General features: G+C 40.9%; 1 protein-coding gene across 1 annotated transcript in view; it reads left to right on the top strand.

The window, feature by feature from the left end:
* Positions 1–12,948, top strand: part of shank2a (SH3 and multiple ankyrin repeat domains 2a) — a 200,651-nt gene extending 187,703 nt beyond the window's left edge. Inside the window, 1 exon segment of the mRNA XM_063882408.1 lies at positions 6,838–12,948. Within this exon segment, the coding sequence (XP_063738478.1) occupies positions 6,838–7,357 (520 nt within the window). The 3' untranslated portion in view covers positions 7,358–12,948.
* Positions 12,949–13,292: the final 344 nt, after the last annotated feature.

Here is a 13,292-nt window from a genome sequence, read left to right as displayed (position 1 = left end):
GCAAAGAACTGTCTGCAGAATCGATGATACTCAATGGATAATGAATCATCTCAGTTAATGGCTTCATTAGCGGCATTATGTTTAATTTCACAGCGATCATGGTGTGACATTAAGCATCTTAAGTGTCTCTTGTTCTGCAGTTCTGGAGTAAAAGTAGCTTTGCCTGTCGAGTGAGGAGCTATTGTTTGTTTGTGAGGTATCAGGTGCAGGAAGCTGGCAGCCTCTCAAAGTAAACTGTTTGTTCCCCCCAAGCTATGAATCTGCTATATTTTCCCCAAGTGAGAGGATTGTTTTTGCACCCTGGAGTTTCTTATGATTTCTAGGAAGCAGAGATTTGATGTTCCAATTGGTGTGCTTGTTATGTCATGTGACTCAAGCTTATTGCAAATAGGATCTGCAGTCTGGAGAGAGTCTTTTACGTCAGCTCTGCAGTGACTCTAACACCAGGGGAGGTGTTGCATTACTTTTTATGTCCCAGTGTTTCCCAGTGGGCTTTCTGAATTACAAAAGTCTCGTCAATGGCAATAAAATGCTGACGTCAACACAACAAAGCATCAATGAGTCAAAGACTAGACACACTTTATACCTCTAGAGCACATTTTACACTCAGAGAAGACGTCATGGGCTCTGTGTGAAAATACAAATTAAAACGGTGAGGAATCATAGAAAGGGAAATGGATTCAAACACACTCCTCGAGTCCAGAGCGTAAGGGCTGTACACTATCAATGAGTCGACTCATCTTTCAAAGTTTTCGGGAACATTTTTTTAAAAATATGCACAAAAAATAAGAAAATGTGCAAAAAGGTTTTTTTTTTATTGAAAAATTTCTCTAAATGTCTTGTTTCTTCCGTCCAAAACTAAAAAGTACTCGCTTTAAAATCATTTAAAAAGAAAACTTCTCTTTATTTGACGGCTGAAAACAACATTTCTGCATAAAAAATTACTTTAGCAATCAAGAGATTTACCACCAAACTTTCATCAGATTATGTTCCGTGCATGGACTAATCAAGTAGTGGATTACTCCTTGTAATCTGGACTGTGTGATTGTTGCTCTGCAGGCTCTGTGTGTGTCACATGGAGGTTAAACCCGCTCTCGGGGGGTCTCTGATTATCTGCCTGCCTGCTCAGAGGGGTTTTTTCATGTTGCACTACTTTGTGTGGAGGAAGAGGAGGAAGAGGAGGATGTTTTTATATCTTCAGACGTGCAGCTCTTCGTCATGCTGGAGGCCTGCGGAGGGGAGAGGTGGTCCTGCTTCTGCTTCTGTCAGACAGATGGCAACAGAGATGCACAGAAGATGGCCTAGATTCACACATGCTCTCCCTCTCTCAATGTCTCCTTCCCTACTCCCTCCCTCTATGTCTCCTTCCCTACTCCCTCCCTCTATGTCTCCTTCCCTACTCCCTCCCTCTATGTCTCCTTCCCTACTCCCTCCCTCTATGTCTCCTTCCCTACTCCCTCCCTTTCTTCAGTGCTTTTGATTTTCTCCTTTTCGACATTTGTGTTTTCATATTTTCCTTCCTGTCTCCTCGCCTCCCAGATTAAATGTGCGTTGGTTGTGCCTGTGGACGAAAGGGTTGCCTAGCGACGGACTGATGAGAGCAGCCTTGAGGCCTGCAGTGATGTCAGTCTGAGTCAGGGGAGGGGTGTGTGTGTGTGTGTGTGTGTGTGTGTGTGTGTGTGTGTGTGTGTGTGTGTGTGTGTGTGTGTCTGTTTCCATGTCTGTGTGTAAGAGGCCGAAACCCTCGGCAGAGTTCAGCATCATCTCACGCAGGTCACGTGCCGCGTTGCTTTAGTAGGCCAACGTTATGTAAGACAGAGTCAGTGTTCGGTGCGTGCGTGCGTGCGTGTGTGTTCACGCTACTATAAATAAAAGGCAGTGTGTGCATGCTTGCCAATGAGAGCGACCCTGAATGTGTGTTAGAGAGAGGAGTCATGCAATGCGGGGGCGTGGAGAAGGCTAGGTCTCCCCACCGCAGATATCAATACCTCTGCTACACCTTCCTCCTCACCTGCAGCGGAAATCAGAGCTGCACAATTATCTAAATGTTATCAAAATGTGCAGAATAGTGGAGGACGTAGCGATTACTGTCAATGTGAGTGCATCGTGCTGCTTGAACCAGCGGTGGACAGCACCATAGTGCTCAGGTGTGTTAGTCAACCCTCTGCACGAAGTCTGCAGAAATGACTGTGAGATGGTGGTCCGTTATCCTTTGGTTGAGATTACATACCTCCAAGTTGCTTTTGATGGCCAACGGTGTGTGAATGTTAGTTTCTCTGAACCGGTGGCACCTCGTATGGCCTCTTTATGAAGTGTGGGAACGAGTGAATGCTGACTTGTATATCTTTCATTCATATTTAAATATATAAAAGCACTTTGAGAGGAAAGATGGACTGGAAAAGCGCTATTTAAATGCAGTTACTATTTACTACGAGACATAATAAGGCATGGGGGTGGTCATCATATAGCTTCATTTAATGTCCTGAGACCTTAAACACTCTAAAGAGAGGCGGCAAAGCAAAATACAATGTTTAGTACAGATTTGTGTACGTGGCGTTTATTGTTGATCTGCTATTTCCTCCCAAAGACCCTCTTTCCTCATTAAGAGAAACCAAAGATAGGTTTATGAGGTTCTATTTCAAGGCAGTTTTACTCTACTGACGTGTTTCTATTTCCTCCAATGTACTCTTACAAAATACCATCAACAAATCCAACATCATGTATTGTTGTGTAGATAGAACTTAGTGAACTCTCGGTGAAATCAGACGTGTGTTTCCTGGTCCGCACAAACACAGATTTAGTCCTCACACTGTTTGTAATCAATAATCTGACCGGACAGACAGATTTATAGCACACATCGTCCTCCTCTGTTATCCGTGACTCTAGCTGCAGGAATTGTTAATAAGGTCAGGAAGCTAAACGAGGCTCTGTGCTAATTAGTCTAATAAGCAATTACATAGTGCTCACATCAATTTCACTCCTGGAACAAGAAGTTTAAACAGATGAAGGAACACCAGGATGCTGATTAGAGAAGTTCACGGTGAATCTCACGTTCAAAATGTTTAGCTCGGTCCAGTTTGACCTGTTTTTAAAGAGGTCCTTTATGCTTTTGGGGTTTTCCCTTTCCTGTACTGTCTTATGCAGGTTATAGTGCATGTAAATGGTCTGCAAAGGCTAAATTCACCCTGTTCCCACCACCTGAAACGCCTCCATTGGACTCCTTTGTTTACTTGCAGAACACAGTGACATCACTCGTGCTTCTATTGGCTAGCGCTCCAGTACATTGTACGTGATAGGCTAAAGGGGCAAGGGGTTGACCAATCACAACAGAGCCTGCCAGCTAACCAATCAGAGCAGACTCTGGTTTCAGACAGAGGGTGAAAAGAGGTGCTCCAGCACAGGCAGAGTGATACAGAGTTTACTACACATGAACATGCTTTAAAAACTTGATTTTCAATGAGAGATTTCTTGCAAATCAAATGAGAGTTTGGTGAAAGCAGATGGCGGACAGATGGTCCTCGTTCATAAATATATTTTGTTCTTCCATGCATCACCCTCGTTTTATTCCATCTCATGTGTGTGTTTGTGTGTGTTCACCAAATGTCTAACTTCCTTTGTCTCCATCTCATCCATCCAACTTGACTTCCTGTGGAGTAGCTGGTGTTGAGAAGTAAGTCTTTCTGATGAAGGCGGCGCTGTAACAATGGCCCCGTTCCATTTCTGGCAGAGCGACCCCCTTTTGTCCCCTTCACTTCCCCTCAGGCTGCTCCATATGCTACAAGTGGTGAGGGGAGGTTTCTAGGCTACATGTAACATCCTATCAGAGAGTGTGTGAGGTCGGATTTAAAGGAGTGTGTGTTCACAACTGAGTCACGTTATTACGTTAATCAGTCAAAAGAAAGGAAATCCTCGGGGTGATTATTCTGTGTGTGTGTGTGTGTGGGGGGGGGGGGGGTGGGGGGGTGGGTGTGTGTGTGTGTGTGTGTGTGGGTGTGGGTGTGGGTGTGGGTGTGGGGGTGTCTGTCTGTCATTGCTCCAAATACAAACACATCCATCACACACTTCCATCTGGGGCAGCAGGTGATGTGAGGGACATTTCTCTTACACACACACACACACACACACACACACACACACACACACACTTAATACACTCTCTTTCTGTGTGTTTTTGCACGGGTGTTGGGACTTGTTCTTTGTTTTGTTAAAGACTTTTCTTGCCTTTCGCTAATTTGAGCTGTGAGACAGAGATGTTGGTTTTATGTGATGAAAATACAAACACTTGTTTTTCAGTTCAGGTTAAATCCTCCAGATTAATTCAACATAAAAGGTCTCAACTCTAAAAGTCCTAGATAAGGCTTGAATTGGTATGAAATGTCTCAAATCAATCTTTCAAAACATCCAAAAATGCTAAAACGTGTAGAGGAATGGTCAAATCTCTAGATATCTTTTATAATTTACCAAGTGCCGAACACATCCACGTTACAGAGGACAGGATAGCACAAACGGTGTGTAAAATTGGTCTTAAATTTCACTCTGATTGGATTTAAAAAGCCCTAAATCTAACTTGCCTTAAGGTTTGATTGTCAACAAATCCCAAAATGAGACTAAAGCTAAAATGATTTTTGCCTCTCAACTCTTTTGGTACTTCCTGTCCAGTCTTTTTGGTTCCGAATGAAGATAAAAGGCTTAGTGATTTCATAAAACTGCCATAAAAGTATAGTTTTTAACAAAGGTTACACAAGGTAATATTGCATGTGTTGGGCACTACTTTCAGCGGCGGATTAGTCTTAACTCCTTTAATATGCGGTATAATAGTTTGTCAATTCATACACGATACTTACATCTAGTTTGAAGGTTTTGTCATGGGATCTTTTTTAAATTCAGAAAAAGGACATGATGTCATCATCTCTGTACAGCTTTGTTGTTTGGTTGTAAACCGCTTCACTAAAGAAGGAATTTCTCCTCTAAACGGTCGTGTTTTTCTCAAGATAGAAGTCAAACAAAGACCAGATTAACGTCAGATAAAAACAGAACATTATCTTTCCTTTCTGCTGACCCGTTAATCATCCTCTCAGATTCATCCTGTGACAGACTGTCCAAACTCCAGTGCAGAGTTACTCAGTTGCGAATAAAAGCTGTTGAACACTACGCACCAGAATCTAAATTTGAAATGTACTCAAATAAACAATATGTATGGTTTCATCTCACAAAGAAGTGGAATTAGCATTGAGTTATCTTAATTCCATCTCATTCTTGTATGCTAAATTAACAGAAGTAGCATTTTTCTGAGATAAAATGCCACTATCTGTATTATTCTGCTCCCCCTACAAATAAAAACTACTCAGGATGTTGTTGCACACATGCCTCCATTAGCAGCTGGTGGATGATCTGCATCTCCTACCTGCAGGCGGCACTCTGCCTGTCTTTGTTGCGGTCATTATATCACATGCATGTAATAAACCAGTGACCATACTAACAGCTGTAAGAGGCTTCTGCTTTATAGTCTGGAAAACCCCTTCATTTCTGCACATGTAAGTGAAAAGTAAGGCAGTGATATCTTTATCTGATGGAGGAAATACTCAGTTCTGCTGATTAGTCAGTTTAATCTGAAATAACATTAATTCTGGTAAGTTTTAGAATAAAAATGAAGACAGAAGTCGCTGATTAAACCTAAAAGTGTGGATTCACGGAAAACGTATATAAAGTAGACATGATTTAAGAGATAAGAAATACACAAAAGTCTCCCGGTACAGGATAATGAAAACAGAGTAATGAAATGAATACAATAATACACGAAGATGATATAAAATAGTTATATTAACATAAGAAGTTAAAGTATTAATGTGCAACAAGTAGATAAAATAAAGATATTTATACACAAAAAATAACGTAATGGTCCAATAAAGGAAAAGTACAATAAAATCGAACAAATGTTTTATACAAACACAAAAAGTAAAGTAAAATACAAAAGCTGTGTATAAAAATATACATAACCCTAAATAATACTATAAGTACAACATTACCAAAAAGATATAAATATAAAATAATCGCTGCAGTAAATAAAATGTGTAAATGGAGATTAAAACCTAAAAAGCTGAGTGCTGGTTTAACACCCTGAGGATCAGCTGATGCACTTTTGGTAAAGATGTTGGCATGTGTCGCCATCTACCGGCCGCTCTGCAGCGTTGCGTTATTACATCCTAGAAATGAGATGATGAATTTGAATATGTAATTTTAGTTTGAGTTGCTTTCTCTCAGGACTCCTAAAATAAAAACAAAGATTCTTCCATCATCACAGAACGGATCCCAAACGTCTTTAGGAATACTTCTTATTTTCCAGCTTCCTGTTGTTTTGAATTCAAAACCGTTTTTATTTATTTATTTGAAAGTGCTTTGGGAAAGAATGTTGACTAACCTGGGTTGCAAAAGATTATTTGCATTGTCCTTTAATATGTCTTTTGTTTTGTAGATTAATACTTCTCGATGGGTTTATATAATGTCAGAAAACAGTGGGAAAAGGCCCGTGGGGAAAATCCAGACCGGCACCTCATTTTATGTCGCCTGCAGAAATTGCAAATCTATCATTTGCTTATCAAACAATGATATGCCTGCACTCCATGCAGTGTGCCGCTGCCTTTAGGACGGCACATCGACACCAAACACGGAGCCAAGTATAATAATATCAGCCCCAAGACAAACAACGAAAGACAGAGAAAAAATATACATAAAACCATATATTCACCGCAGCTGAGGAGCAGTTCAATAGTTCTGTCTGACAAAACACTGTGAGAAAACTTGTCTAACCATGGTTTCTTCTCCCCCCCCCCCCCCCAGGCCTCCGGCAGACGACTCAGGAATGCGTAACAACGCCGCCGCCCTGGTCTCCACCCCCCCCAGCAGCCTCCCCTCTCAGACGCACCCCTGCAGCCCTCCGGACTCCGGCTCCTCCCTCACCCCCTGCTCGTCCCTGCCTCCCTCCGTGTCGCCCACCCTCACCGACGTCTTCGGCCTGCCTACCCCTCCCATGGGCAGTGGCGGCGGCTACAGCCTGAGCTCGTCGTGCGGCGGCAGCGGCAGCTCGCGCTCCCCGTCGCCGCTCACCCTCCTGCAGGCCGTGGCGGCGTCGGGGAAGCCCTTCGCCTCCAAACCCATGGAGCTGTGGAGCAAACACGACGTGGCCGACTGGCTGGAGAGCCTGAACCTGGGGGAGCACCGCGACGCCTTCCTGGACAACGAGATCGAGGGCGCACACCTGCTGTCGCTGCAGAAGGAGGACCTCATAGACCTAGGCGTCACCAGGGTGGGACACCGCATGAACATCGAGAGGGCCCTGAAGTTGCTGCAGGACAGATAAGCCCCGAGAGAGAGGGCGGGGAGTCAGGGCTGAGGAGAGGGAGGGAAAGGGGGTCATCCCCATCTCTCCGTCTCCATCTGACAATATCTCAAGAGGTTTTGTGCGAGCTGATGCTGCCTCCCGCTGTCTTTGTCCTCTCTCATCCTCCCTCGTCTCAGTGCTCTGGTCTTCATCCTCCCCCTCCACCGTCGCCCCGAGCATCAGGGGCTCAAGGGGGGGGAGTGAGGGGGGAGAGAAGAGAAACGCTGCTATGTCACATCAAGGAGTAGGAAGGACTGACCAGAAAACACAGAAACTATGGAATAGTGTCACTCGCTGGAAACATACCCGTCTGGAAGTTACTTCACACAGACTCGTGCTGACACCCGCTTTGGAATACTGAAAACTTTTTCCATCACCCCGGTGTGGGTGCATGAAACCAGCTGAGCTGGTCGTTGCTCCTTTTCTATCTTTGCTAGAGTTTGTTCAGAGATAATATTTCTTCACTAGAGTCCAACCGGAGTTATATTTCTGGGTGCATCTAAGGTTGTAGAGAACAATTTGAAATAGACTCCATTTCTTTTTTTGCTTTTCACTTGTTTGTGTCAAAATAAGAACATTAGCTGACATGTTTGAATAAATAGTACATTTCCATGCACACACACACACACACACACACACACACACACACACACACACACACACACACACACACACACACACACACACACACACACTTTATGCACAGTGCCACACGCTGACAAACGAAAATACACACTGTCTTCACACCCTAAGCATGTACACACACCGTTACTGCGATGGCCTTCTTCTCCTGAGAGAGAGCAACGCGTGGAGAGAGGTGAAACTCAGCGTACCAGGAAAAACCGAGCGAAGGACACGAGGAACAAGACTGACAGACAAACGGTGTACCGGAATAATTCTCACCTTGAAATGGTTTGTCTGTCCGCAAAGGGCGTCCCTGTCCCTCTTTACCTTCTAGTTTGTGTGTGTGTGTGTATGAGTGTGTGAGTGTGTCACTGGTTGACCCAAAATATCCTGAAGGCCAGTTTAGCTTTTTTCCACAGATCTCCGCTATATATAGGCCACAGTATAGAGAAACTAGAGCTGTTTACTTTTCTACTTTACTTTCTTCTCCATTGTCGAATCTCCTTCCACTTCACCATTAGCAGGTCGACACTCACGTGGCCCCGCGGTAACGCTAACGTATCAAACACCCTGTGTGTAGTGTGGTAGAAGTTGAGGTTTTCTTAGAGAGAGCATTTAAAGGAACAGTGAGACATGTGATATACGCTTAGTCGCTTTCTTGCCACGAGTTTATGAGAAGGCTGAACCCATTGTTGTTTCTGCGCAATAAACATGAAGCTAAAGACGATTAGCTTAGCACAAAGACTAAAAGCAGATTGACTGATTGCACCTTCACACGGTTTGATTGGCGTGTAGAGCTCAAAAGCACCCACTCTTGCTCCCTCTTTCATAATGCACAAATGTCTGCGTGTATAACAAATGATAATGGCTCCAATGGGTATTGATTGATAAAACGCTAGCTAACACATTTGTTTTAATCAAAAGCTATAAAATATTCAACTGTTTTTTCAAAGTTATACATAATGGTAAAATGAGGAGTAGTATTGGACGAAAAGTTAGTTTGATCTCCCTTGAAATCGAATGCATGGCCACGGATTTGACTGACACAAACAGGACAACAAAGTCAGGAGCTACAGGGCATTTCTCCTCTGCTTAAACCATATATCTAATTGCAAGCAGGTCAACATAAAAATATGTAATCAATTTAAATGTTACACAATTGACATCCCAATTTAACTTAGCTTTACTTTTCTACTAAGTGCTAACTAGCTATTGTTAGCATGCTAACACTCTGAGCTAAGTGTTTAAACCAGGTATACCTGTAAATACTGAACCCATTTTTTACAAGCACCATATATTCTGGACATTAAGACACTAAAATTGCATTTATTAGACGGACAAATGAGGATTAAATTAGCTTTGTCTCGGCCTATTGCTAGAACTTCAATAAATGTTAGCCAAATCTCAGGCTAACTAACTTTGGTAATGCTAAATCTGGCTGTTAGCTGTAAATATTTGATCGTTAGCAAAACATTTGGATGAAAAAAGACTTCTCCAATGTTATTATGAGTCATTTAACCTTTAGGAAAAGCATTACTGTAGCTGGTACAGCTAAGCTAAGCTAATCGTCTCTTAGCTCCACTTTCCCAAAAGATTGATCTCATCAAACTCTCAACCAAAAAATGAACAAGCGTATCCTTTATGTCTTACTATTTAAGGCTGTCATTCGATAGCATTTTATTGACTTTGAACCCAGTGTTAAACCCTTTGGAGGCCTTTTTAGCTTTCAACTATTTTAAATGACACATAAGCAACCTAATGATTAACTCACAGGTTGACATTTTAAGAGCTAAAACTCCAGTTTTAACAGATCAACTACTTGTTTTCTATATAGCTAAATGACTACCTGGACATTTTATATATTGTTGATTAAAAAAGAGTGAGGAAAATAAGAAGAGATGTGTTAGCATTAAGCTAACTTGAGCTAAACTTCAACTAGATGCCAAACAAGCATCCTAAACTGGGAAAAGTCAAAGGGAAATACTGTCTTAGATCGAACCAGCCTTCAGAAGAGTGTTCTCATATCATGAAGAACCTAGATGCAACACCACGTTAACAAAGCTGTTGCAGACAGACGCTTGCGCCCCAACAGAGACATTTCCTAACATCAAGTTTTATTCTTTGGAAGGCAACTTCAAACACATGACGTGAAATCTCCCCGAGCTGTAAGAGCAGATGGAGATTCTGCGGCTTCAGGGTTATATGTGAAATTACGATTACACCTAAATCCTCATTGCCTCTGTGCCGAACACAAGCAGAGAGCAACCTGACAGAGGCGGCAGATGTTCATCAGCCTGAGATTACAAAGGGATTGAAAGCGTTTTCTGATCCGTTGCAGATGAACTTCAGTCGCTGTAACTTAAGCTTCTCCAAGTCCCTTATTGTTCTCCGTCTCACTGCATTGGAGAAGGGATGTAACTTTACTTTAAGGGTCCAATTTCAAACAAAATCAGCATTTATAGAGCTGGAAATGTGTGTGTTTGCTAGCAAATGGCTGGAGTAGAAGTACAGTATGTGTTGAAACGTGTATATAAGAGTGTTTAACAGGATAATAAAATGTCTATCTGATTATATGTATAGCTCTATTAAAAAGGTTTAGAGTAAAAAAAAAGAATTCTATGAAGATTGATTTATAGTTGCCAGAGTTGACCTGGTCTCGCTTGCCCCCCCATCCTGCAGAGGATGCCTTAAATACGCTCACAACCCCCCCTCCCCCCCTCCTCACTGTACCTGCACCACTGTCCAGTGTATAGCTCCATAAGGAAAAAGGAGCTTGTGTTTTTATCTCAAAGTAGATTCTTTCAGAGCACACCTCACGTGTGGTTCGATATGTGCTCGACAGTAACCCAACGTCTGAAAAAAACAACTATATTGTTTTAGAAGTTCGCCCTTATTTGGTTTCATATCACACTTTTGGAGGAGACAATGAGACATACACAAGCTCTGTGTTCTGTGAACATTAGCACGGGACAATGCTGCTATAATCCTGTTCCTGTTTGAACATGTAACTTATTTTAAGAGCAAACAGCGACGTGTCGACGGGGGAAGAAAAGCACAGTATTTTTAAAGATTTGTATAGAGTTCTATGACATTTTATAGAGGTTATCTGAACAAAAACTGTTCAACACTGACGCGTGGATTGCCAAAAAAAATACCATATAGATAAAAAACGTGGATATTATTAATATTATTATTATTAGACTTATGGGTTATGTAAGAAGCAATATTTATTTGAATGAATCTCCTTGGTTGTGTTTTTTTCCCATTTTAAAGTTGCATATCATGATCAGTTGTCAGTGTTTTAATGAATGAAGTGATGACGTAGGTAGATTCTTAAAGGGGACGTATCAAGCTCCTCTTCAGGTTGAGATTCATAATTTGGGTTTCTATTATTTCTCATACCTGAAGTCTGAAATAACCGTATCCACTTCCTGTTTGAAACCAACATTTTAGCAGCTGTCTCTTTAAGAACACCTCCCTCCTAAAAACCACATGTTCTGATTGGCTCACAAGGAAATTGGCAAATAAGTGGGTGGAGCTTAAGGGTGGTCAATTCTGCATGTGAGGTTTTCTGACCAAAAATGCAGTGGTGGAAATTATAATTGTACCTAATTATATTTCATTTATAGTTGACTTATTTCCAATTCCTACTACTTTATAATTGAATTGATTAAAAATGTATTTTCATTAATTGAACTCCATAACATTTTATAACCACTTTTACTTCTCTGAATCTATTTGATGAGATTAATTAAGAATCAGATAAATAAAACAAAATAAACATAATGAATTCAGTGATTTATTCATATGAAATTATGCATTTTTTCGGTCCCTTGTTGAAATTCAAAAGCAAAAAGTATGCTTTTTATAAGTATCTTTACCAGATGCATCAGTAAAGTTATAAACCAATTAATGCATCAATAATTACATTTGGAAATGGACCATATTTACTATGTACATGTGGATGCAAATATTTTTCTATGTGAAAGTACAATACTTATTTTTATTTGATCATTTTAATTCAGATTTAGATAAATAACAATACAAACACATATTTATACTGCCTATGTAAGCTATGTTGTTTATTTAAGATTCAGATAAATAACATGCCCAGTGAAACCATATTTTAATACTGAAAGTCCTCCGATTAAATTAACAATCTACTTTGCTGTAAAACAATCAGAAACACTAATGCTTCACCTACAGTTTGATGCCAACATGTGTGTATAATGTACACTGCAGGACTTGTGTTTATACATTGCAGTAATACTCGTTAAGTAAAAGTTCTCAGTACTTAACCGTCCACTGCCCAAACCTACGTGCACAAGTATTAAGAAGTGAGTTTAGCATGATACGTCCCCTGTAAGATATTTTTGGGATGATAAAGTGAATATTAATCCAGGTATCTTCGGACAGACATCTGCCTGACTTCTCTCACCCCCCTCCTGAATTAAGAGTGTGTGTTAAAAAAAAAAGTGTACATTATTTTAAAGTATATGAGCAGGCCATCTTGTTAGGAAATTATATGAAATTTATATATATGTATACATACATGAATCCACCAAAAAGACTAGTGGTGGCTGAGTAGATGTAGTGAGAATCTTTAAAAAGCTTCACCACTTCACCCCACCCTCCCCCCCCTCAAAACACTGATCCCACCTTCATCATCGTCCAACATCTGGGGTTTTATTCTTTCTTGATTTCCTCATGAATAGATTTTATTCTTTGATTAAGTCTTCATAGAGGCTAAGATTTCTTCGGTAATTTGTGCAGAGACTTGTGTTCATGTTTTCTATGTTGCTGTAATTTTGTGCTACTGAATCATCATAGAGTCAAACTAATTACTGATGAAGAAGAGAGAGAGTTTTCCTGTAACTGCACTCTTCCCCCCCCCTCTCCCAACCCCTCAAATCCTCGAGACTTCTTGTATGGCAACCAAAATTCACTGTAAGAAATAAATATAATATTGCACTAGTGTTGTTTCCCTCGCAGTCTTTCATGTCTCTCTACCATTTTCATTAATTTAGCAAAATATTTTGAAATGGTGATTACTTTTTTGCAAATATACCATCTGACAATTTATTTGACGTCATACTTATTTTTTACAAAATACTGTAATATGACCTGAATATGAAAATTGTATATTCATATTTTTCTATTTTGTACAAAATCAATACTATGAATTTTGTACGATATGCCATACCATAGTTCACTGACAGGCGGACCGCGGTCTGGGTCCGGACCCTGACGCCGACCTATACGGACCCGGACTTATAATCAATACATTAAT

Source organism: Eleginops maclovinus, chromosome 4 (genome assembly GCF_036324505.1).
Source record: "Eleginops maclovinus isolate JMC-PN-2008 ecotype Puerto Natales chromosome 4, JC_Emac_rtc_rv5, whole genome shotgun sequence".
Lineage (NCBI taxonomy): Eukaryota > Metazoa > Chordata > Actinopteri > Perciformes > Eleginopidae > Eleginops > Eleginops maclovinus.
Note: the sequence above shows the minus strand (reverse complement) of the source record. Positions and strands in the feature narration are given on the sequence as shown.